This window comes from Chelonoidis abingdonii, chromosome 23 (genome assembly GCF_003597395.2).
Source record: "Chelonoidis abingdonii isolate Lonesome George chromosome 23, CheloAbing_2.0, whole genome shotgun sequence".
NCBI lineage: Eukaryota > Metazoa > Chordata > Testudines > Testudinidae > Chelonoidis > Chelonoidis abingdonii.
Window position 1 is genome coordinate 6,227,087 of NC_133791.1, and position 26,791 is coordinate 6,253,877.

The 26,791-nt window shown below is 43.2% G+C and overlaps 1 protein-coding gene across 2 annotated transcripts in view; it reads right to left on the minus strand.

The window, feature by feature from the left end:
* Positions 1-26,791, minus strand: part of CALML6 (calmodulin like 6) — a 207,150-nt gene that overhangs the window by 88,666 nt on the left and 91,693 nt on the right. The window contains exons 7-8 of one of the 2 annotated variants that reach the window (XM_075060267.1): positions 25,667-25,761; positions 3,029-3,251 (exon numbers count right to left, since the gene is read on the minus strand). In XM_075060267.1, the coding sequence (XP_074916368.1) occupies positions 25,715-25,761 (47 nt within the window). In that variant the 3' untranslated portion in view covers positions 3,029-3,251; positions 25,667-25,714. Of the gene's footprint in view, positions 1-3,028; positions 3,252-25,666; positions 25,762-26,791 lie in introns of those variants that run through there. The other variant, XM_075060266.1, reaches the window with a different exon arrangement.

A 26,791-nucleotide genomic window follows, 5' to 3' on the forward strand; every position in this document is an offset into this window, starting at 1 on the left:
AGGTGTTTGGTTCCCTTTGTTAACCCTTTACAGGCAAAAGAAACATTAACCCTTAGCTATCCGTTTATGACAAGTCTGGTCTGAAGACCTGGATCAGGAGAGGAAAACGCAGCTCAGTATCAGACCTCTGGCAAAGGGAGCTGAAATTCAACTTTCTTATCATGATTTTTCTTTAAGAAAGCTTAAAACTCACCCTAATGTTGGACTTGTCCAATATTCATCAGACTTTCAAAAATTATCTGATTTTCTGGGCCTGTGTCTGATCATATTTACACCACTGACCTCAAAGTTTGGTATGGAGGGTCACGGGAGCTCCTCTTCAGCTGCAGTAAAATCTTGGTTGGCAATAGTCTCTCGCCCTAGCAGCATAGAGATTCAATAGCACCCGAGCCCTCACTACAATGCTGTCTAGCTTCACTATCATTACAAAACAACAGTACATTATTCTTGCCTTCCTCCTGTAAGCAACCCCATTGGGCCTCATTTCAACACAGCTCATCCCTAGTCGGCAAAACACTTTACATACTAGACGGGAAAGGGATAGACTTACGGAGACGCTCTGCTAAATGAGGGCATTAGTCTGTATAGCTCAGAGGGAAAAGGTCAAGCAGAAGGCACCATGCCCGAGTGTCTGGAGGCATGGGACGTTTCATTCCTTTATCTATAGCAGGGCAAAGATGTTCAAACATCAGCACAGGGCAGGAAAGACACCTCCTCAGACTACTCCTGACAGGACTTTTTTTTCCCATGTAGGGGCAGGAGGAGGTCTTGTCTGATGGAATTTATGAGGGGAAAGAAAGTGCTGCAGAGTATTCACAGCACGTGGGCAATCGTAAAAAGCTTCCTCCAGGGCTATTTCCTCTCAGGACAATCCACGCCCAGCCACCCGAGAGTCATGTATTAACCTTTCGGAACTAGGAGAGACTTTGCTGTGCTGGAATCTTCTCTGCCTTCAGAATAGTTAATTCCTTCCTCTTCCAACACCAGACTTCCTTCCCACACCCTCCATCCATCTAATCGCCACCAGGGTGAGCTGGGAACTGAAATCAAAGTGTGGCAAGAAACAAAAGGAAATGTGGCACCTGAAGAACACTTCAAGGAGTCAAAGGGGAGATGGTGTCAGGTGTGGGCCAGGATACACTGAGAAAGGAGGGCCAGAATCAGGCCCCAGACGTGGTGCTAGAACAATTTTTATAGTGTGTGCAGTGAAGGCGGAAACCATGTATTTGGGCTGTTATTCCTACTTCAAGCCAGGGGGTGCGACAGCAACTCTTGCTCCAGCCCTATGGGTCCCAAAGCTTTCCACAGGCACTAAAATATTTACATTGGGGGAAGGGTTTAATTATTAATAATGTCTGTTTATTACAGAGGTCCGAATGTGCTAGGCATTGTACAGACACAGCACAGAGCTTAGGATCCTAATAGATGAGACAAAGGGGAAAAGAGAACATACAAGCCATGTGCCCAGAGGGGAGCCTGCCTCATTCACAGCACAGAGATTCAGGAACCCTACTGGGAATCACTGTAGAACAGCATCCCCTGCTGCAGGATTGCCCTATTCTGTTTAAAAACACAGGTCCAAATTCAACCCTGCTGTAACTCCAGTGAGGTCAATGGGGTTTGTCACCAGGGATGAATTTGGCTGGCAACATTGCTTATTCACCGACTCCTCCCTCCATTGCTGCTGTAACTGGTGAGACCTTTGGAGTGGGATGTGGAAGGAGGAGAATGCACATCCTGACAGCCAAGCTTCCTGGTACCCTATGTTGTAAATGAGTCTCATACACCTGGAAGGCAAAGTCCTACCTGACTCTTTGAAGCTGATCCTGCCCGTGCTGAACTCAATGGGGAAGCTCTCATAGGCTTCAACAGGAACAGGAACTGTGTTTTAAGGATTGTTCCTGTGATTTGTAAGTCGGTTGTAGGATCCATACCTCTCTGCAGATCTGTCCGTCCATCCCGCAAGGCCTCATTGAGCAGTCAAATAATGCAGCTAAAATCAAAATGTGAAAAGCTCAGGAATCAAGCCTTTGGGCTGTATGTTTATGGGGATACACTAGAAGACAAGTAACAAATACAACCTGAAAGGAGATACTCAGGGACTGATTCACACTGGAGTAAAGCAGAAGCAGCTCCACCAAGGTCAATGGAGTTAGTTACATTGGTGTAGGTAACATCAGAATGCACAGTGACATCCTGGCTGTATTGGAGCCAATGGGAGTTTTGTCTTTGACTTCGTTGGAGCCAGGATTTCACCAAAGGTCTTCAAACATGTCAGCTCTCCTCAAAGCTTAACATTAAGACTTTTTTCTCTCCCTTGCCTCCTACTTTCTTTAGCTATCTCTGTTACTATATATATGGATTGTAGATCTGTTTTATTTATATTAGATTATTATTCATTAGACCATTCTAATGATCGTTGCTGCGGAAAGCATAACGTTCATGTCAAAGCGTTAATGCAATTCTATATTATATAAACAGATCAATTGTTTTCTATATAGTCAGAAGCAGGCTATGCAATGGGACATACTCCCAGTGAATGCTGGTACAATGAAACACCTTTTATACAGCACTCATCCCCCTGCTATCCATGTGCCTAGAAATGCATAGTGAAATGGAACAAAAGATGTGTATTGAACGTGCACTGCAATGTGCAGACCATAGTTCTGGTCACAGAAATCATTGGGGGGGGGGGGGGGGCAGGGGAGGAAATGACTCAAGCTTAACCGGAGATTCACTGTAACTAACTCAGAGGTGCGTTTTTACAACAGAAGAAAATAAGCCAGATTCTTCTGTTGCTCTGGATATAGGCCAGTACAAGTAACACCTGAAAGCAGTATTTGACCCAACTTGTCTTTCACCCCAAGGAAGCCTTCAGGACACACATTCTAACAGCCACCTGCTGTATTCCTAGACCGCTGTTACTGTACCACTCAGATGCTGGGAGCTTCAGAAATGGTAACTCCTTCCAACCCTCACCCTCCCTTTGCAAGCAGTGCTCCAAGCATGCAGGACATAAATTGCAGAACAAGATAATTAACTTGCATATCGCCATGTGCTACTAATTAGGTTGGGTTTGTTTTTGTTTTTTATAGCTGCATCATGCGGAGAGTTAAGTAGCAAATGTACACACATAGCTTCAGCTAGGCAGGTAAAGAGCAAGAGAAACATATGGTTTGGCCGGAAGTGAAGGCTGGTTCTGTTTGTCTTCTTGCCATTCGTTCTCATGAATATTCTGCACACATGGAAACCTAGAATTAAATATTTGCAGAGCGAAGCCATGGCCAGAACTTCGCCTATAAAACAATAGTTTTATGTTCAAATGGCAGCACCTGCCAACTGTACAAACACCCCCTTCCCAGGCATAGTTCTTCCCCATCTCCTTGTAATTCCATCTACTACTCTAAGTCCAGTAGTACATACCAGCAACTCAGCCAGGCTAATTATTTAGTTTATGGGTAAGAGGCAAATATATAAGAGAGGCCAGATTCTCAGCTGATGTTAAGTTCCACTGACATTAATGCTGATTTATGCCAGCTGAGAATCTGGCCCCAGCATGATTTTGAAACAGAATGAGAGTATTAAGCAAAAAACATTATCTCAGATTTCTGTGCTGTTTCATCTGGAAGTTAGCAGAGAGGCATGTGGCACTTTCAAACCTGATTTTTACCAGATGGACATCCTGTGTTCATTTATTGAGCACAAGTGAAAATAACATAATAGTTTAAGTATGACTCAGTGTAGATTTAGCCATAGACTTTGCCTCACTGAGCAATTACTCACTCTCAATGTATTAGGTTTTCTCACAGTATATAGCCAAATCTGGAAAACAAGGGCAGTATTTAACAGAACCAGGGATAAGTACCTATCCGAATATTAGTACATCCTCTCTGCCCAATCCTTGCATTTTTCAATCCCAAATTCTCTGCTCCAATTCAAAAAATTGTTCCAGCAGGGAGATGGGGCAGAGACCAGCGAAACTCATTTCACATGTATTTCCCTTCAGGTGGGTATCTGCATCACAGACAGCACTTATTGGTGCCCTCCAAGCCTTTCTAGGGGCAACAGCCAAGAGACCAGCCTAGTGTAATACGGGTCTGACATAAGACATCTTTATTTCCTGGTACTTCTCACATCACTCAGGTTGGTTCATAATCTGCAGGCATTTTATGGCATTGGCATATTGGTCAAGAACCATCCAGGCGTGATTAAGGAATGAATGGTCTGCAAGCCATTCGTATACGGTGAGCCAGAAAAGCCAGCCTCTGTGAACCTCCAGGTGCAATTTACCAAGGAACTTTCCCTTTTTGGGGAGGGGATGGGGGTGCCTCTGGCCTAGTTATATCTCAAGCTTTTCCTGCAATAATGGAAGTGATGAGAGCAACTCAAAGTCAGAAAAGTTACTTTATAAGAGGCATTGCTGATGAACCTCCAGTATTTTCTTCTCTTGCTTCAGTAACTTCCCAATCAAATTTGCTCAGTGTTACAAATCAAAAGGATGATTTGCTCCTCCTAACAATACAGCAAACTCTACCTGAGATTTTAAATTACAAATCACGCTAATTCTCCTTTTTACTTCACCAGCACCAATTCTTCTGACTGCAGAAAAAGTTAATGGAGTTGATGACGCAGAATCCAGTTCACTCAAGTTCATTTATTTTTATTTAAATATCTAAAATAATAACAACTAATAATCCAAGGCTCCAGGTGCCTTAACACCACGTAATGATATAACTAAATCCCAACAGCATTAAAATGATGAATGCAACAGGGACTCAGCCAATCATCCACTTACAAAAACTCCTTCCTTTTGTTGCCATAGGAAGAATACCTTCAGCCTTCCCCAAAAAACCCTATCAAAGCAGATGTCTTTTGCAGTGGGACAGGTGGTCACCAAAGTCAAACTATTTCAGACCCATGGTAGTGACAGAAACTTGTGTCTAAACTGACAGATCTAATTCAAAGATGCAGAGAAGCAGATATGAGTGTTAAAAAGGTACCATTTTAACTCACGATTTTTATGATTACAAGACACAGAGGGTCAGACTCCCATCTGGTGTAAATTAGCACAGCTCCACTGAAGTCAATAGAGCTAGGCTAATTTACACCTTCTGGAGATCCTTAGTTTCTCTTTTTTGCTTAACAGCAAGTTCCTTTGAACATTGTACTACATAGCTGAGTGTGCTATGTACTCTATTGAATCTTCCTGTTGCTGGAGGATATTGAGATGACTAATACTTTTTAAATTTATTATTTAACTGAGAAAAATGATTAAATACATGAGTAATATTATTGAAGTCACCCTTTTCTTTGCATATAGAAGAGGTGGAGGAGGAGGAAGACATGCACACTATAGAGCTATGTAATTGCACTAATGGTTACCAGGTCATCTAGACATAAACAGTCCCATTGATTTGCAGGTAGCTCTTTTACCTAACTTCATTAATCATTTCTAGTCTAAGTAGATGCGACTATGTTTTCCAATCTGTTGCATTAATTTTATGCAATAACTCATAAGGAGTCCTAACTCCCATTCTCTAGTGGGCATAAATTCAGATCACAAGAGCTGTGGACATTTTGATTGCATCAGAGTTCTGCATCTCATGGCAATAAAGGCAGTTAATAAAGTAAACAGACAGTATCTACTTCTCCCGACAAATAATCTTGCAGGAATAAAAGGGTTCCCATTTTATTCAAGTATTTAAGAATCTGAGGTTTACATTCAGCATATTTAAGATATGTACATAACAGTTAGATTAAGGGAATGGGAGTCAGGACATGTGGGCTCTATTCCCAGCTCAGTCGCTATGAACTTGGGCAAGTCACTACCTCTTCCTCAGTTTTCCACCATCTGTAAAACTGAAGTGATATTGATCTACTATTGGACTCAGTAAAGTTCTACAGCTTGTGTTATGCAGGAGGTCAAACTATATGGTCAGAAGCGTCCCTTCCAGCTCTAAACCTAGGGTTGGATTTTCAGAAGCTCTCAGCATAGACCTAACTCCGCAACCGTTGGCAGCAACAGGAGTTTTACCATTAACTTCAGTGGGAGCAAAGCCAGGCCAGTATTGATTGCTTATGAAAACGGCACCTCTGAAGCACTATCTAACATGCTAAGTGCCATCATCATCACCTCATCTCATCTCACCTCAGAAGGGTGTCAAAAAGTTTAATTAGTGTTTGCAAAATGAGTTCAACTCCCCAGTTGAAAGGGGTTCTAGAAGCAGAAACTACTTTCATTCCTCTGTTCTTGCCTTGATATCCTATTGAAAGCCAGTGCAGAGGGTGGAGGACACATCTGATGTGCTCACAGTAGCCTGCTTTGCTGAGGTGACACACTGCAGCGTTCTGTACTCTCCTCATATGATCTCAGGTAAACTGGATAATTTTCCCTCTGATCCCACTGAGGGTTACCAAAAGAAACTACACCATCTACCCAAGAAACTCCCTGAAAAAGCTCAAGAGCAAATCTGAACAGACACAACCCTAGAATCCCGAGCAGGGGTGTTCTATCTGCTATCCAAGATCCATAAACTTGAAATCCTGGATGCCCCATCATCTCAGGCATTGGCACCCTAACATCGGGATTGTCTGGCAACGTGGACTCTCTCCTCAGGCCCTACGCTACCAGCACTCCTAGCTATCTTTGAGACACCACTGACTTCCTGAGGAAACTACAATCCATTGGTGATCTTCCTGAAAACACCATCCTAGCCACTATGGATGTAGAAGCCCTCTCTACACCAACGTTCCACACAAAGATGGACTGCAAGCTGTCAGGAACAGTATCCCCGATAATGTCATAGCAAACCTGGTGGCTGAACTTTGTCCTCACCCACAACTATTTCACATTTGGGGACAATGTGTATCTTCAAAGCAGCAGCACTGCTATGGGTACCTGCATGGCCCCACAGTATGCCAATATAGAATATTAGGGTTGGAAGGGACCTCAGGAGGTCAGCTAGTCCAACCCCCTGCTCAAAGCAGGACCAATCCCCAGATTTTTACCCCAGTTCCCCAATGGCCCCCTCAAGGATTGAACTCACAACCCTGGGTTTAGCAGGCCAATGCTCAAACCACAGAGCTATCCCTCCCCCACATTTTTATGGCTGACTTAGAACAATGCTTCCTCAGCTCTCATCCCCTACGCCCCTACTCTACTTGCGCTATATTGACGACAACATCATCATCTGGACCCATGGAAAAGAAGCTCTTGAGTAATTCCATCATGATTTCAACAATTTGCACCCCACCATCAACCTCAGCCTGGTCCAGTCCACACAAGAGAGATCCACTTCCTGGACACTACAGTACTAATAAACGATGGCCACATAAACACCACCCTGTACTGGAAACCTACTGACTGCCGTACTTACCTACATGCCTCCAGCTTCCATCCAGACCACACCACGCGATCCATTGTCTACAGTCAAGCTCTAGGATAAAATCGCATTTGCTCCAACCCCTCAAACAGAGACAAACACCTACAAGATCTCTATCAAGCGTTCTTACAACTACAATATCCACCTGCTGAAGTGAAGAAACAGATTGACAGAGCCAGAAAAGTACCCAGAAGTCACCTACTACAGGACAGGCCCAACAAAGAAAGTAACAGAACGTCACTGGCCATCACCTACAGCCCATCATCAAGAATCTACAACCTATCCTGAAGGACAATCCATCACTCTCACAGATCTTGGGAGACAGGCCAGTCCTTGCTTACAGACAGCCCCCAAACCTGAAGCAAACACTCACCAGCAACCACACACCACACAACAAAAACACTAACCCAGGAAGCTATCCTTGCAACAAAGCCCGTTGCCAACTCTATCCACATATCTATTCAGGAGATATCATCATAGGACCTAATCACATCAGCCACACTATCAGAGGCTCATCCACCTGCACATCTGCCAATGTGATATATGCCATGTGCCAGCAATGCCCCTCTGCTATGTACATTGGCCAAACCGGACAGTCTCTACGTAAAAGATAAATGGACACAAATCAGATGTCAAGAATTATAACATTCAAAAACCAGTTGGGAACACTTCAATCTCCCTGGCCACTCGATTACAGACCTAAAAGTTGCAATATTACAACAAAAAAACTTCAAAACAGACTCCAAAGAGAGACTGCTGAATTGGAATTAATTTGCAAATTGGACACCATTAAATTAGGTTTGAATAAGACTGGGAGTGGATGGGCGATTACACAAAGTAAAACTATTTCCCATGCTTATCTCCCCCGCCTCCACCCCAACAGTTCCCACATCTCCTTGTCAAGTGCTGGAAATGGGTGATTTTCCTTACCACTACAAACAGTTATTTTTCTCTCCTGGTGACAACAGCTCACCTTAATCATCACTCTCCTTATAATGCCTATGGTAACACTCATTGTTTCATGTTCCTGTGTGTGTGTGTGTGTGATTATATACCTTCCTTCTGTATTTCCACTACAATCATCCGATGAAGTGAGCTGTAGCCCACGAAAGCTTATGCTACAATAAATTTGTTAGTCTCTAAGGTGCCACAATTACTCCTATTATTTTTGTGGATACAGACTAACACGGCTACAATTCTGAAACCCTTCCCCCTCTGTGGCCCTCTTGACCCTGGATCATTACCACAACAGGGTTCTGTCACCTTCTGCACTTCATGAAACAAACAAAAAGACCTCTGATCTAGGCCTAGTCTACACTAAAAAGTTAGGTCGACCCAGAGATTTTGCTCAGGAGTGTGAAAAATCTACTCCCTAAGTGGCATAGTTAAGCCGACCTAACCCCATTGTAGACAGAAGAATTTCTGTCAACCTAGCTAGTGCCTCTCAGGAAGGTGGATTACCCCTCAGGGAGCTTCCCCGCCTCCCCTGCCCCAATCTTGGCCACATAGTTAGTGTCACTGAAGCATAGACAAGCACCTAGTCATTTATATGGCAAGATTGTGAAACTGTCCCACAAGTCACACCAGGACTAATGTCCTTCACTTGGCAGACAACAGCATTTAGACCAGGGATAGGCAACCTATGGCACGCGTGCCGAAGGTGGCACGCGAGCTGATTTTCAGTGGCACTCACACTGCCAGGTCCTGCCACCGTTTCCAGAGGGCTCTGCATTTTAATTTAATTTTAAAATCCTTATTTACTTCTCATACAATAATAATTTAGTTATATATTATAGACTTAGAGAAAGAGACCTTCTAAAAACATTAAAATGTATTACTGGCATGCAAAACCTTAAATTAGAGTGAATAAATGAAGACTCAGCACAGCACTTCTGAAAGGTTGCTGACCCCTGGTTTAGACTACTTTCATGTCAGTCAAATTATTGCAAATCAGAACATGCAGAAACAGTTTCTTAAAAAGGCTAAAACATCTGCACCTAGGATATGAGCAAGAACAAAGACGTGAATGGAGTTACCACTGAGGCAAATCAAAAAGCCAGGATTTCTTCATGCAGAAAAGCATCATCCATATCAGACTCGACCTTGCTTTCACAGTTACTCCCTCAAGATCTGTTAATATTTGAACAAACCAGGCTACAGAGTAAACTCTTCTGAGCTCAAGGGCATACACTGCATGTCCTTGGTCGGTCTCAGTCACATTATAAATCTTGTTTGGATTGACACTAACATGCCTCAAACTAGATTGACAGATGGGGCTTATCATTGAAATGGTCTAAAAATATCATTGCTCCCCCCGCCCACCCCATTAGGAGTACAAAACTGGTGGAACTAATCCATGCTGACTTTATGTCAAGACCACTATACTCTCCGCTCTCCAGCTGCATATTTGCTGAAGGACCAGAAGAGGATTTTGGCAGGAGACAAGCCTATACTAAAAGGGTTTGGGGGACTGTGGGCTCTGGATCTGAATGCACCCCCAGGTTTTCCAAACCTGAAACATAACCAGTTAAATCTTTCCTAAACCCAAGCCACTGATCAACCCCTTGCCATCTGTGACCCTCTTCCCCCTACAACATGTCTGCCCACAGACACTAGCAACCTTTCAAAAGATATTTTCTTTTCCAAATACCTGGTTGCCATTGACTTGATCTGTACAGTGGTAAAAAGAAGAGATAAACACTGAGTATGACTCTGTTTTGGTTCCAGGAAGCTTAACATGGATATTGATCCAGGTTAGGCTGAGCTTGAGGTTCATGGGGGTCTCACTGACAATTCTGACATGTTTTCCACCATCCACAGTGGAAGAGGGCTTGAGATCTGCTGTTCTTGTGAGATCTCTGCCGCCTCTACAGCAAAATCTCATATAATTTTAGTGACAAGTGAAGTGAAACCTGAAAAAAGGCCCCATCCAGTTTTGGGTTGGATTTAGGCCCAGAAATTTCAGTCCAATATTCCCCAAGTTTTCAAATATTTAAAAGACATTGAAAGATTACAGTCTACCTCTGGCTTCTTTATACATGTGTCCACAGGAAAGGCAAAGATAAGGACAGGTCATAACATACTCTTCAGTGGGCATCTGACATAACCCTGAATGGCAAACCTCAGAGTACACCAGGCTAGCTGCTCGCTAAAACTCATCACGACTTTTCATTCAACTTTTCATTAAAATAAAAATTTCTGTGGAAAAAGTCCATTTTAAACACTTTTTTGGGGAGGAGAGGAGGTTGTTGAAAAACTTTTCCAACCAAATGCTGAAAAATTGTGGCCAAAACAAAACATGTGGATTTTTGTTCAACTTTTGAAATTTGTTTCCATTTTCATCGATTTTTTTCCACAAGAACAAGCATTTCCTAGCAGTTTTACCATTCACAGCTAGCCATCCATTCAAGAAAGGTAATCTCTCTTTCCATTCACAAAAAAAATCTTCATTTTTAACAAGTGTGTTCAGTATTTGAATGTATTGAATGAAAGATCTATGCCAAACACACTTTATCCTTTGGATGGGCTGCTGGTTAACTCCTCTTGATGACCTGGAATTTTCCCAAATCCATCATACAACACATCTTTGGCTGGACATCTCCTTGATGTCCAAAGGAACAGCTTTACCTCCCTGCTTGCCCAGTTCCTTTGGATATCAGTGGAAAGTGCCCCACTGACTTCGATAGAGGCTGGGGGAGACGTGAGTCTGCAGGTCAGATGGCTATGATTTCCCTATAAAATCCTGAAAGCAGGATGACAGGTTTCAGTGGTAGCCATGTTAGTCTGTATCAGCAAAAAAACAACATGGAGTCCTTGTGGGACCTTAGAGAATAATAAATTTGTTAGTCTCTAAGGTGCCACAAGGACTCCTCATTTTTTTTTCAAAGCATTTTTTTTCCCATCATTGCTATTACATTGGTCTATTTCTTTTCCCCTAATATTTTGCCTACCATCTCCTATACAATCTCAGACAATTGAGGAGCAACCGGAAGGTCAGGATGGCAGCTTTCTGCCAGTCGATCTCCCCTCCGTGGGAGCCCAGGGAAGGAGATTTTTGGTTTGCTTTTAAATGAACTTTGTGTGTGTTAAACCAGGTTAAAGGTCCCTGGAGATTGTGATCAGTAGCTCACCACAGTTTGGCCTCAATCATGATCATAGCAGGTGAAACAGCAGGAAACAGGAAGCATAGAAGTTTTATGACAATGCAATTCCCCATGCAGAAAAAGAAAAAAAGAAATCCACTTCAAAGGCAACAGAAGTTTGGTGCAGAGGAGAGAAATGTTTGGGAGCAGTGAGAGCCAGGGATGGGCTTTTCTCCTGGATTCAGAGGAGCTAGACCTTCCCTCCAATGGTGTAAAGACAATATACCAGACAGGAGAATGGATCAGAGAGCTCAGACCGGGGGTGAAAGTAAGCCAGTAAGGGCTGGGCCAGCATACCAGTAAGAAGTGTCCGCAGGTACCAGCCTGTACGCAGCCAATGTTAAAGCACTGTCATGACAATAGGGACCCTACCGGCAGGGACACCGATGGGGGAGTAGAAGGGCGGGGGGTGGGTAAAAGGGGCAGCTGCCCCAGGCCCCAGCAATTTAAAAGAGCCCAGGGCTCCCAGACGACGACGATGATGCTACCACAGCAGCAGCCGGAGCCCTGGGCCCTTTTAAATCGCTGCCAGAGCCCCAGGCAGTGTGGGCCAGGCAGCATGGATGGGCTGGCTGGGGGAGGCTGCTTCCCTTCCCCCTTCCACCCAAGGCCCCGGCATTGGGCCCTCATATCAGTAAGTCTTCTGTGTTACTTTCACCCCTGGATCAGACCTTCTTGACAGAACTCCCTTCCATATTCCTTCCTGTGCTCTGCATTATTGGAGCTCACCTTCTTTCTTCTCTCTCTCCACCTCCTCCCCATGTCCTGGTGGTCCCCAGTTCTGTCCTGCTCTGAATTATGAGAGTTTCCCTACTTTCCTCTTCTCCCCACTCCCCTCCAGCTTAGCCCTGGTCTGCAGCATTACAGGAACTCCTTTGCTTTGCTTTCCTTTCTCAAGCAGGCCCTGAGACATTATGGAACCAGTAAGGTTCCCTCCACTTTCCATCCTGAGCACTCCTACAACTGCTGTACTAACCTAGTCCCTTAAGTAACAGTCTGAGACACAGCTGCTTTTAGCTTCAGCATTTCCTTCCATTTCCAAGAGGATTTCTGCTCACACTAAGACCTTGGAATCAGCGCACGCATGAGTCACAAGCAGCAACGTTTATACAAGGTAATTCACAGCACCCATTCATCTCCTCCCACAGGCAAGTCACTATACCTTGTATTTGTGAATGAATGTGTAGATGATTAGACATCAGCTCATCCTTGCCAAGTTCTGACAGCAAGCTGCTACGAGCGCGGCCAGAGTGACCTTTGAATGTTTCCTGCTTGCTTTGCTCAGAAAAGACATCCCCCTCTTTTCTTCTCGATAGAAAAAAGCCTCAGAGCAACAAAAGCTGAAAAAAGAAGAGTGACTCCTCCAATATATACTTGATCTCAGCCTTGGAATTTCCTTTCGAGAGTGCTGGGAAACAATTTCCTTAGCAAAGATTAATGGTTAAAACAATACATAGACAGATCAATACCAAACCTAAAACAGACAAGATGTGTGGGGAAACGAATTAAACTTTTCAGCTAAGGGGCAGATTTTCAAAAGCATCACTTCAGAGCACAAGTCCAAGGACTTTCAATGGGACTTGTGCTCCTAAATCACTTAGGTGCTTTAGAAAGCTCCCTCCTAAATTTCCAAGTAGGCTTCAACCCAGTCTCTAGAGTAGGTGAGGTTGATCTTGTAGAGAAGAAGGACAGTCTGGTGGTGAAGGCACTGGACTAGGACTGAGGATGTGGGGATTCAATTCCTGCCTCTGACACAGATGCCAGATGTGACCTGAGGTAATCTGTGTAATCTCCCTGTGATTCTCGCCCCCACCTGTAAAATGAGGGTCACGGTTCTTCCTCTTCCTCACCTTTTATCTGTCTTGTCTATTTATACTGGAAGGTGTCAGGGCAGGAACTCTCTTACTAAGTCTTTGTACCATGCTTCACACAATCACCTTTGGAGTCCCTAGGCTCCTTTATATTGTCTGTCACAGGTCAGGGCAACTGCACTTATATTCACCTTCTGTAGACCAGCCAAGGCATCCACTTTGAGACTTCTGGCTCCTCAGCCGTCACAAACCCACATCTCTTCCTCCTGACCATGTTTTTTCCAGGCTGTACGGTTCCCTGCCCACACTGTTATTCCCAACAAGTCAGACTGCCTAACCAGGCCAGTGTTTCTGCTTTGCTCTCTCTCCAGAGGCTATAAGCAGCATGATGGCTTGCAGTCATCAGTTACCACACAGCTCTAAGCAAGTGCATTTATTCTTATGGTAAGAGCAATACAGAGAAAACACAATCAAAACAATAAAATAACCCAGGCACATGCTAAAAATCTTAGTAGAAGTCACCCCAACTCCAACCTCAGGCTCTGGCAGGTGTCAGTCCTTCCAACCCTTTGCCAAGAATTGGGACCCTCCTTCTGACAGAAAGTTCTGTCCGTTTGCTGGATCACAAAGGTGGCCCTGAGTCAGTTTAAACTAGGGCTATTAATTAAAAAGTCCTTTCTTTGTTTGTTGGTCTCTAGAGAATCCAGTTTGAACCAGAATACATGAGCCTCTCTAGGAGGCAGTATCTCTCCAGAGCTGTTACAACTTGAGTGAATTTTGCCTCATCACCCTCCACTGGACTGTGGTCACCCTCCCCCATAGAATTATACAACCCCTGGCCCACAATGATATATAAACTTAATACAGTAAGATCTCCCAAAATAGCAATTTCCTGCACTATACCGGTCACACTGCCAATTAACAATACAAAACTATTCCAGTTCACTTGCCTAGATCAGGCAAGCAAATCCCCCTACCAGCATATGAAACAAAACAAAACTGTGAGCACAACTGCAATTTGGCCCATGGCAGAGCAAGAATTGCCCTTTTGCAGATGTATTGTTTTCCAACGGTCAATTTGAACATGTCTTTGAACAATTAAACAAGAGCTCTGTGTTATGTAGGAATGAATGTATGGAACTATCAGAATGACACTAACTAATACATGCAGCATCTCAGCCTAGTTCTGCCTCAGAGTGAGGACAAAACATTGAAATGAGCCAAGTCAAAAAGCTTCAGACAGAGTGACAAGCTTCCCTTTGCTTCTTGTCAGAAAGTCATTTTTTCTGCAGGGAAACAAAAAAGATCTGCGGGGAACATGAATTCTGCACACGCATAGTGGTGCAGAATTCTCCCAGGAGTAGTAAACTCTGCAGCAGACCAGAGTGGAGGGAAGCTGCCTGTAATTCAGCAGCTCCAGGATTTCCGTAACCAGGGCTGTGAAACAGAGTCATTCAGTCCTGTTTAGGAAAGCCAAATTAATAGCTGCTAAGTCTTTCATTTAGTGTTTCTGAATCCCTTTGTGTGTTTGCGGCAACAGCTTCCCTCACTGAGACAGTGCAGCTTGGAGAACTGTTCCATTAATGCCAGCTTGGCCTGGGCATTCACAACGGTGTGTTTACTATAAATGCTGGGACAACAAAGAGAAGAACAGCTTGTTTCTAGGAACCTCATACCACTTGCAAGAAAGAACCTGATTGGACACTGGAGAGTCCATGTGATGCAAGCAGGGATACAGATAGGCTGAGATGGGCCTTGTGCCAACATTTTGACTTCATTTTTCTGAGTAGTTCTGCTGTGACACTCAGAGATAGGCATATTTATCAATTCCATTGCCTTCCCAAGGTATTAGGGCCAATCAGCTGTGGAGGCATCAAGCTTTTAAATGCTGGACATGGGCATCACAACCTCTTTAGGATATCACAAGTTCAAAAGTGATGTGAGCTTTGTCAGAGGAGTCAGAAGTTTAAAAGGTCAGAGAAATAATCTAGTGTATAAACAGACTAATACTGAGAAGCTTCACAGAGTTCTCCTTATTGCAACAGAAATAGTCCTCATGATGGATGCAACATATAAAATGGACAAATCCAACTCAAATGGAATCGCAGCAAAGAGCTACATTATAATGCAAATTAATGCTTGCACTTGACAGAGACTTATTAAAAGGCCTGATCCTGATCCCTTTTAGTTCAACAAGCATTTTGCCATTAACTTTAGCAGAGGCAAGACCAGGCTGTAAAGGAACGAAAGGAATAAGCAGTACTCATTCAACTGGTGTGCACCTGCCTGTGAAATACAAGCCTAAAGCAAAGGAGACAATAGCCTATTTTAAACTACAGAACATTGTGCACATAGAAACCTGTTTCTAGAATGGATTTGTTTCCTGGCAGAGGAACAAATCAAATATAGACCTCACATACAATACCCTGTACAGTTTGAGCCTTTCTGCAGTTCCTATTCTCTCACCTTAATTCTTCCCAGGATAGGGCATTGCCATAGATTTTTGATAGATTGGATACTGAGGCTGTAGTGGTCATTGACTGTTTCCGACGGCAGTAATAGCTGAGTGAGGGCAACCTCTTTGTCGCCTAACATCATTCCAAATCTTCTCATGCAGAGTCCTTCTGCCTCCACCTCCCAGCCCATTCTGATGACTGCCAGCCTCAGGTCATTCTGGCAGAAACATCTAGAGCAGAGGTAGTAGGCGGACTATGAGCCAAATCTGAACTGCCAGAGGTTTTTGAATGTACTGCAAAATATGCATATTTACTTATTATCCTTATTATTATTATTATTATTGTGGTGGTGTCAAAAATGTGTCTCTGGAGTCTGGACCTTGATTATACCTTGACCAAGAAATTTGCATTTTGACAAAAAACAATTGACTACCCTGATAGAGAAAGGATAATTTTTATGGTTCCGCTTCATCTCTGTCCCAGGAAAGCAGATCTGATCATAGGATTGGACATAGCCTTGCTTAGGGATGAACAAGTAATAACTAGAACAAACAAATACAAAGCATTGCAGTTAAGAGGAGTTAAGAGTTCCAAGAACGTCAATTAAATGTAGAGTATTCTGAAACACAGCTGAAATCTCTTCTCTTATTGTTTGTTAGTTTCAGGCCACAATAAAATATTCCCTTTATCATCTGGAAACGGCTTTTTCCAGTAGGGATCATTTAGATTGCACACTCAGGAATTCTCTTTTCAATTGCTAGATCAGTGCTGGGTATTATTGATAATAATAGAAACATTCTGGCCCTGCAAAGCCAGTTCTTTTATCTTACCCTCAACTTTACCTTGTCTAAACACTTCAAAGTAATCACTTGGCAAAATCCTCAGTACTAGAGTGATAATATCCAGGGTGAGTTTCAGCTAATGAAGGGCCAAGTTCTAGCTGCATCACACCAGGAAAAACAGGATATATTATGGCTACACTTGGAATTTCACAGCGCTGCTGCGGCAGCGCTTTGAAGCGTGAGTGTGGTCGGAGTGGCAGCGCTGGGAGAGAGCTCTCTCAGCGCTGCACGTAAACCACATCCTCTGAGGGTGTGGCGTGTAGCACTTGGAGCTGCGCTCCCAGCACTGCCGCCCTGATTACACTGACGCTTTACAGCGCTGTATCTTGCAACGCTCAGGGGGGTGTTTTTTCACACCCCTGAGCGCGAAAGTTGCAGCGCTGTAAAGTGTGAGTGTAGCCATACCCAGTAGACAAAACAGACATTCACAGGGGAAACAGAGGCATAGAGAGATTAAATGACATGCTCAAGATTGCACAACAGGTCTGAGACACCTTGGTGTCTCGACTCCAAGTTCAATATCTGAGATGCATGCATTATTAGAAGAAAAAGAATTCTCATATGGGGAATGCCAGACATAAGAAGCAACTGATCAACTAGGAAAAAATTCCAAAGGGGAAAGTCAGAACTTCAGTCCCATAGCAACAGGAAGTTTGTTAAACAGATGCTGTTAAAAAGCATCATCTGCAACTAAAGAACAGTAAGAACGGAACGGAAGCAAATAGACCACATTTTCTCCAAAAGGGGGAAGGTTTCAGGAAATACATTTCTGAACAGCAAAGAGAAGAAACAAAAATAAATTATACAGCACAAGATCAGTTAAGTGAATGTTTGGCAGGCAGGAGGATAAGTTCATTAACCAGGGGAATTCCAAGCAATTAAGAGATGTTAGGAAACCGTGATCCTGTTTCAGTGAACAGGAATATCTGATAACCAGAACTGGACTGCATACACCATTAACAATTCACAGGGCACCTTCCAAATGGCAAGATGGGGAAGTAGGATCTAAAGAGAAAACAAAGTCTTGATTTATGGTAAGAAAAGCATAGCGCTCTACATTTGAAATATACCACATTGCTTGACCTAGTTGTCTCGACTTCGTGGTGATCTCACTGGGAACTGGTGTGAGGAAGCAGGCCTGCCTGCACTAAATGTAGCAGCACCACTGATAAATCATGCATGTGACAAGAAATATTTAAACAGTAACAGGAGAGAAGGGGAAGCGAGGTCTGTCATGTGAAAGATTTGTAGACTGAGCAGAATGACTCTGGTACAATCCGGTTACGATTCACAGATAGTCCTTGTCAGAGAGACATTGTTCAAATCCAGGTAGCGAAGGGCTGCTGTGGGGATCATGCCTATATTTCATGGTGCAGCTGCATGTGTGTGTGACTGGATGCTCATTAGCATTGAATGAAGCATTGTTTCAATGGCACAACTCCATCCTTTTAGAGATGTCAGAGGAGGTAGCTTTCAAAACATCTCTAAAAGTGGGGAGAAAGACTGGAAGGTTCAGGTGGAGTGATGTCCCCACAGGGATTTAAACTACGTTTAGTAGGAGAAGAACCAGGGGACTGATCCTTTGGCATCTCTCTCTCAGGACAATAAAACTCCAGTAGTAATCGTCAGTATGGGTTAGTGCCCATACTAATTGGTGCCACTCACTTTGCAAAGAGAGTTACACCATGCACAGATATGATGATTAAATAGATAAAACACACGCTCCATCCCCCAGCCCCCTCACACACAGAGAGAGTTTTAGGTAGCTAGTAATCAAAAGCTGCTAGAGAATTGGTGTCACCAGCACTCTAGCTTCTTTGTGTTTTACCCATTGTATCATTGACTTTTGACCTGCTCCAAGAAGAGTTAGAGAGCATGGGATCGAGAACAACTCTCTATGCTAGGATTCCCACTGCTGCTAGCAATGGGGAACTGAGCTGGATAGACAAAAGGTGGGAATTTTAAGAACATATAGTCTAGTGAACACACAGCGTGTCTCATGGTCACAGTGCTTGACATTGACAAACAAAAATAAATCCTCACCACACTCCATGCTAAAGGGGAGATAAGCAGCCCTCTCAGTTTTACACATGGGGGAACAGAAAGACGTTGAAGACCTCATCCAGCCCAGCTGCTGTGCACCCTCAATTCCCCCTGGCTTCAGTGGGACTTTGGTGAGGGGTCAGCACTTCCTGGGAAGAGGCTGTGTGCAATTTGGGCTGGGCCATTCAGAAAGCCTGTGTCAGAGTTGGGATTAGAACTCAAGTCCCCTGCCTCCTAGTCCTGTGTATATTTAATCTACTACAGAAGACTGTTTATTGCATCCAAATGCTTGAAATGCTCCCTGGACCCTACTTAAACTTTAAGGCACAGAGCTAATTGTTAGGAAAGTGAATGTTCATTTGAGGGCTTGGCATATTGTAAAGTTATTAGGTCTCCAAAGTCACAGACGGCATTAAAAATAAGAAATGAACTTTCCCAGCGTTAGCTCAGGTTACAGCCAAGATATAAATGAAAAAATATAAGGCCTGAGGTTCCTCTTTGTTCTTGACACTTCATCAGTAACTAAAGCCATCCATGTGTCAGCACTTAGCCATATGACTTGGAAATGCCATGTGTATTATTGGGTCAAGTTCATTCAGCCACATTGAAAGTTCTTAGTATAAAGCCCTGTTTAAACAGCTATTCTACGTCAGACCAACGATCCATCTAGCCTCAGATCCTGTCTCTGACAGTAGCAGATGCTGCAGAGGATGGTATCATTTCCCAATATGAGACAATCATGCATTGACATGTGCCCTGCATGAAACATCAGTGGTTAGGGGATGACTAACAAGCAGTATATTTTAAAACTGATAAGAGGAAATGTTATTGGATAGCTCCTTGTTCTTTGGGTATGAGAAAGATTAAATCTATTCATTTAAAGGGCAAGCACATTAATGTCTCTGTAATTTTAACCTATCTAGATGTCACAAACTTGATTTCCCAGTTGGGTTTATAAAAAAAAAAAATACATGTACATAGAAATATTTGCAGTCAGAGACAGTTTGACATCAAAAACATAAAAATCTAATGTGGCCTCTTTTCACAGAGGTAAATAGAAGGTACCAAGTTTCCGCTTGACTTTCACCCACTCTGACTGGTGAGCTGAGCTTCACAAGAGATGACGAGTACTGAAGATTTACATTCTTAGTTCAGGAGAAGGGAACTGTAGTGCCAGATTGCTGTATTTGTTGTGATGACCCCCCATGAGTATGGAGACCCCCTTAGGTCAAACTTACTGGTAGCAGAGAGCCCAATATGTAGTGAGCTGGGGAGAGCAAAATCTTTTAAGATATATTTAGCACCTTCATTGGACACATGCCTATGTAACTTATGATAAGTCCCCTCCTGCCAGTCACCTGTTATGAAAAGAGCTTTCAGAACATTCGTACCATTACTATTCCTGGAATACACAGTTTGAGAGAAAGTTTGGGATGAGAGGGGAGCAGGAAATCAGAAACTCTTTAATTATTACACAGTGGGGAAATCCAGTCCAAGGCCAGAGGTTAGGATGGGGTAGGATGACAGAACTCCGGTTTCTATTTCTGGCTCTACCATTGGCTTGCAATGTGACCTTGGGTAAATTACTTCATTCTTTCTTACCTCTCTTCCCCCATCTGTAACACATGGAAAATACCTACTTACCTGGGGTATTGTGAGACTTAGTGTTTGGAAAACACTTCAAGATCCTCACATATAGGGATCTACACAGCAATGCAAATTATTAAGCAGTTATTTGGCTATAGAAATTTATGAGAAGAAAAGTCTACAAAACTGCCAATGCTGGTTCAGGAAGTGTACAAACTGACAAGATACTGCTCTCCCTAATTCATTTGGGCTACTATATGTTCCAATGGGGCTATCAAGATATAACCATTTTGGTCACCAGTAGTCACAGTGGATGCATGAAAGGTTATGATATTCTGACTTCCAGTAAATAACTTCAATTAATGATATGTAAGACTTGAATGGGAGTTTGTTGCTAAGGTGTAAAACAGTGCAAGAATCACCTAGCTTCTGTACTGAATGATACATTGGTAGATTCTGCTAAAGAATTAATACCAAACTGAACACCAGATCACAAGTCAAGTTGCAAGACTTTGCCCTATGCTAACTAGTCAAAGTTTAATGACTTACAGAAAGAGTCTTACAGAGAAAACAGTATTAATGAGGTATAGCCAAACAAGCCAGAAACTAGACGAGCATGTTTAAAATAAATAACCAAAATGCAGTGATGCAGGCACTTTCCGGGGGTTTCCAGATTCTGTAAATATCAAACTTTGCAAATGATGTTTTCCCCATTCTCACATTGTACATGCAGTCTAGCTTGTTACTGTAGAGTGGGTAAGATTCATACTGTAAGGGTCAAACACTTTTGTGACTCAGGAGGATTTTCCCATTGAAAATTCTACATGATTTAGGGCTTGTCCATATGGAGAGTTCACAGCATTCTGGGATGGAAATCTACTGCACATCAGCCTGCCATGCACTAACTGGCCCTGTGGACCTTGCTACTGTGCACTAGAAGTTCTGTAGTGCACTTTGATCTTCTGCTGTTCAGAACTTGTAGTGTGGTAGCACGGTCCACACGGCCAGTTAGTGCACGTGGAGTGCTTTCAGCCTACACACCAGCATGCTCTGTGCAAATTCTCCATATATACAAGCCCTTAGGCTCCTTTAGAAATCCCACCCGTGGTATATAGAGTTGATGAGCTATGAACACTGCATGTCACCAACTCCAATATGTATGCAAGACCCAGAATAAACCCTGTAGTGTGTTACTACTGGTTAGCACTTATATAGGTTATGCCGAGGGGCAGCCTCAGACCCAGGAGATCCCAGATCCCTGTGCTCACATCATTATTTCTCTACCCATTAAGGACTACATTCTGAGCTCAGCAGGAACTGAGGATGTGTGGCATCACCTTTCCCACATTCTTCTATCGTACTCACATGGTCCGCATTACCTCACAATCTTCAATGGATCTATCATCACAACACTCCTTAGAGGTAGGGAAGTGCTCTTTAATTCCAATTTTCAGATGGGGAACTGAGGCTGAGAGTTCTAAGTAGCTGACCCAAGATCACACAGGAAGTCTGTGGAAGAGCAGGGACTTGAACCTAGGTTTCTCAAGCCCGAAACTAGTGTGCTAACCACTGGGCCATCCAGGACCAGCCTTTTTCCTACTAACACCAGATTCTGGAAGCCAGCCAGCTACCAGGGAATTTCCCAGCATAAGCTAGAGCAGTCCCAGGGGTCTCTAAGCTATGTTGTTATGACAACCCTATGGAACCATCCAGAATCCTAGTACAACTAAAGGGCAGAATGCTTTTGCCATACCTCCACCCTAGACCATGCCCTCACTCAAGGGCTGCATAGATATTCTACAATAAGGAGATGCACTGGCTTTGCAGTTCCGGTGCACCTGCAGCTTCAATCCCAGCCTCTACAGCTATGGGCTGCACAACGCAACTCACACCAACTATACTATTAGCCAAGTTATCTTAGCTGTTCTATTCCCACTACCCAGTCATGAGTGGCTTGTGAACTGTAGGGCCAAGGACTACGTACAGTATTGCTTTGATTCTCTAACACACACATCTGACCATCACTGGATTCAAGATAGTGATACATACAGCAGAAGTTTTTAACCTATTACCAATCCTCTGAAACACCCAGGCTCTGCTCAGCCATTCTGGGGGAAAAAAAAGTCTATTTTTGATATTAGGTAGCCACAATGAAGTGCCATTAAGAACTGAACCACAGATCCACAACAACGGCCACTTATCTGCAGGTAAATAAACATATTGGACCAAACCCTCAACTTGTTTGAACTGTCATAGCTCACAAAGAGTCAATGGTGCTAGTGTCAATTTACACTTGAGGCGGATCTGGACCACTGCCACACACAGCCTTTATAGGAGGTTTATTATAGACTCAGAATGAATGATAAGCTCAACAGTTAAGGCTATAAGATGACTAAAAAAAAATCACCACAAGAAGTGGCTGAACTGTGGAAAATAAATTATACTGCACACATCAGTAAACTTTTATTTATTAGAATTTTGTCACATGCTTGTCCAGTTGGCTGGATACAGTTTAAATTCACTCACTTTAAACAATCCCTTTCAACATTGTTAGGTGTAAAGGAAAGTGCTTCAAGTGTATCCCAGGATAACAGCAGTTCTGTTTTTGTGCAATGACCCATGCACCAATCACTGGAAGGAGTTGAAGGGATAGCTCAGAGCACCAATTTAAACTTGGAGAGAGACAGCGGGTACATTTTGGATGCAATTTTTCTTGGAAGTAATTAGGGGTTGTCAAAAGGATTATTTTAAGACAGTACTTCTGAGCAGCAATCACATGCAGCCTGCAATGCTAGTGTGCAGAGGCAATGGGTGATTGGGGAACCTGAAGGAAGGAAAAGTTAAATGAAAACAAATAAAAGTGGAGATAGGCCAATGGCATAGAGTTATGGACCAAGTTCAAGCTTCCCCAAAGTTCAGGGGATGTTTGGGTCTGGGGTTTAGGTGCAGCCCCACAGTTGTGGGTAAACTGGTTTGATTTTCAAAAGTGCTGAGCATCTACAGCTCAAATGAAATTTTAGGCACTTAGCACCTTTGGAAAAAAAAAAATCTGACTCTCAGCCCTTGAAGTCATAGGAACCACATGGAAGGACTTTTAAGGGAATCCTGTCCTGCACGTCTTGAAAGAAAGTCACCAGCAAAGTGGGGCCTTGGTCGTGGGGAAAGGATGGGTGAATCCCATGCCAAACTCCCCCCTCATCTCCAACAGAAGAAATGTAAAAAATTCTATCTACCACACGGAGAGCAATACCATAATTAAGCAACAGGACATGGATGTTCTCAGATACAAAACCAGAGGTCATCCATCATCTTCGCTCTCCCAAACACTGCATCAGTCACCTCAGCACTCTGCCTATTGGGACTAGTTATAATGAAGTGGCGTTTATGTATGAAAATTAAGAACAAAAATCAGTTGGTTGGGTGGAGGAGGTTACAGACTTACCACAGGTATACTGATCTCCTTCTTCTTAGTCACAAAGCAAAAGTACATCCAGTGGCCAAAAACCACGTCATAAGTATACAGCACACTATCAGTATTTTTTTAAATGAGTAAAGGCGGCAGTGTTTTCATTATCAGTGATCATGCTAAAGCGCTGTCAAGTACATTCTGCAAAGCTAACTCATCCTCCTCCTTAAAACTCTCCTTTCCTGTGATGCCTATAAAACTTAGCAATGATTAGGCTGCTGGTATGCTTGGAGAGCTGCCTATCATGCTGACCAATACTGTCTCATTGTTTCCTCACAGGTATCCATCTGCTGGCTTATACTTCAGCTGTAAACTCTCTGGGGCCGGGACTGTCTTTTTCTTCTGTGTTTGTACAGCACCTAGCACAATGGGGTCCTGATCCATGTTTAGGGATCCTACATGCTATGGTAATATAAACGAATAATGTTGTGTATGGACTGTAAGTTTTAAGGACTATTTGCTAGACTGTAACAAATATGTTTGCACAGTGCCTGGCACTATGAAGCCCTGTCCTGGATGGACGCTAGCCCTAGTGCAATAAAAGGGTTAATAATAAATAATAGGCTTTGCATTCATTCTAAACAGCAACGGTTCAAAGGTCAACCAACCAACATCTCAGCACTCTGGAGCATGAAACTGGCTTTAACAATCTCATCCAATTTCCCACTTCTATTGCATGGCAAATTAATCAGATAACACGCTTTGTTTTTAGAGGAACTACAGGACACCTATGAGAAGCAAACAATGAATCCTCCTGCTGTACTTTTTGTAAATACACATGTTTAGGGTTAGTCTAAAAGTTGCCTGAGAAACCACCATTTAGTGGAACCAGGAAGTTCCATGGCTTGATTTTCTATTGACCCGCACCTTATATAGAGATTTATACCAGTGCACAGTCGGTGTAAAACACTGCTACATCAGAATGGTACCATTTTGCGCTGCTGTACGTAAGTGAACAAAGGGCAGGCTAATGGAGAATCAGACCCATCGATTCAGTCCCCTCCAAAAAGTGATTTGGCTTAATTCTCATTTTGCAGCTGTTTTACACTGGTGTAACTCCATTCATACAGTGGAATTACTCCTGACTTGCACTGGTGTATCTGTACCTTCTATCTTTTCAATGCTTCCATCTGAAAAGATCTCAATAGCATGGGAACACTAGCAACACAGCAGCTAAGGGAGTCAAATTTGCCTGGCAGCGAACACTTCAGAGATGAAAGAGCTGCTTTGCTTGGCCTGTTTCAAGGTTTACCTTTTGAAATGGCATGTTGAGGATTAGGCACAATGTCAAGAATCTTAAGTAGCAGAACAGGTTTGGGGGATCCCAAGCAGATAAGAATTTTATTGTTAGTTATTTTCCATCACACCTTCGTTTTGCTACCTTCTACACACACCCCCAAGCCACAATGCCACTGCTTTACTGTTTAAGTGACACCATCTTTCAGCCATCTGTAACTGCTCAGAGAAGCAAGCAATAGTGTTATTGACAAGTCCAGCTTTTCACCCTGGCTCCATGCAAACTCCTTTTGTCTTGTAAATTTAAGTGACGCATTTCTCTAAAGCAAATGTTTTTCTTGGCCCTGCCCATTCTATTTTAATTCCTCGTGTGCCCCTCTGCTACATGTTGGAAGTAGAGGGGAGAGGATGATTGATGACTGAAGGGAAACAAGACAAAAGGGTTTTTCAAATGACCCTAACATACATTAGATAACTATGCAAATACCTTTCATGCACACAAGAGATGGGCATATGAAAACTGCACAAATACCGTACACCCTAGTCTTGGAACTGGCCCCAGTTCCTTACTGAACGATGCTCAGTGCATAGATTGAATAAATAGTTAACAGAGGAAAAACAACAGGGAAGTGCACATACAACTCCAGCACAAGTGCTGGAGTTAACTGACCAGAGTTTCCCCCATCAACACTGCCACTTACCTGTTTGCACAAGCGACATCACCTTCCTGAGAAAGCTCAAGTCATCCTTCATGTGCATTTTCTTTCCCCAATAAAGAAATGCATCATTGTTTTTTCTAAAAATATATAAATGAAAGCAAATTATATCCCATCAGAGTCAATGCTACAGCCCCACACTACCCTGCAATAAATAAAGGCCTGATCTTACAGAAGGAACTATCCAGGTAGAACCCAGTGAAATCTTTTCAGGACTGGGAACTAAATCTAGTGGTCATGACCAGCCAATGGCAAAAGTGAAACCCCACAGTGCACATGCCAGATAAGAAAAATATTTGAGCCTCAATCCTACAAAGTCCAGAGCCAAGGTAATTCTAGAGAGGAGTGAAGAATTACCAGAGCTCAGCTCCACCATGCTCCTGCCCCTGGCACTCCTCCTCTCTCCCCTAACATAACACTTGTGCAGAGCCCCACTGATTTCCACAGGGTCATCATGGAGGTGGGGGATCCACTCACATGTAAGAGACTGCAGTATCAGGTCTTATTTTAGCTCAGAATATACATTTCACAGTCAGGTGTCCTAGTGGTTATAAAAACAGTCAAACTTCTGTGATTTACACTCTTATTGGTAGATGCACCTTAGTATTGTCCTTTGTAGTGGGAAAACAATTCCACCCCAAATCCAACTACTGGAGAAGTTTAATAGCTCAGGCAGCTCCTAGTACACTAGCAATTGTTTAGATCTTCCCAGAGGCCCATGGGCTCTGCCCTATGAGGCTAGCAGTTTTAGCTGAACCCAGCCATGTGACCGTTCATCAGCAAAGAGGGCCAACACCTGCTACAGCTCTTATGCTGGGGATGAGCTTTTAACTCCATCCTTGCCAGATGTTGGATGATAATCATAGCAATAATTAGGGTGACCAGATGTCCTGATTCTATAGGGACAGTCCTGATATTCAGGGCTTTTTCTTATATAGCTGCCTACACCCCTCACCCCCTGTCCTGATTTTTCACACTTACTATCTGGTCACCCTAGCAATACTTAGCATGTATTATACCAATTGTCATCCACAAATAGCAATGTGCTTTATAAAAGTCAAAGCATAGCTCAGGGGTAGGCAACCTATGGCACGCGTGCTGAAGGCAGCA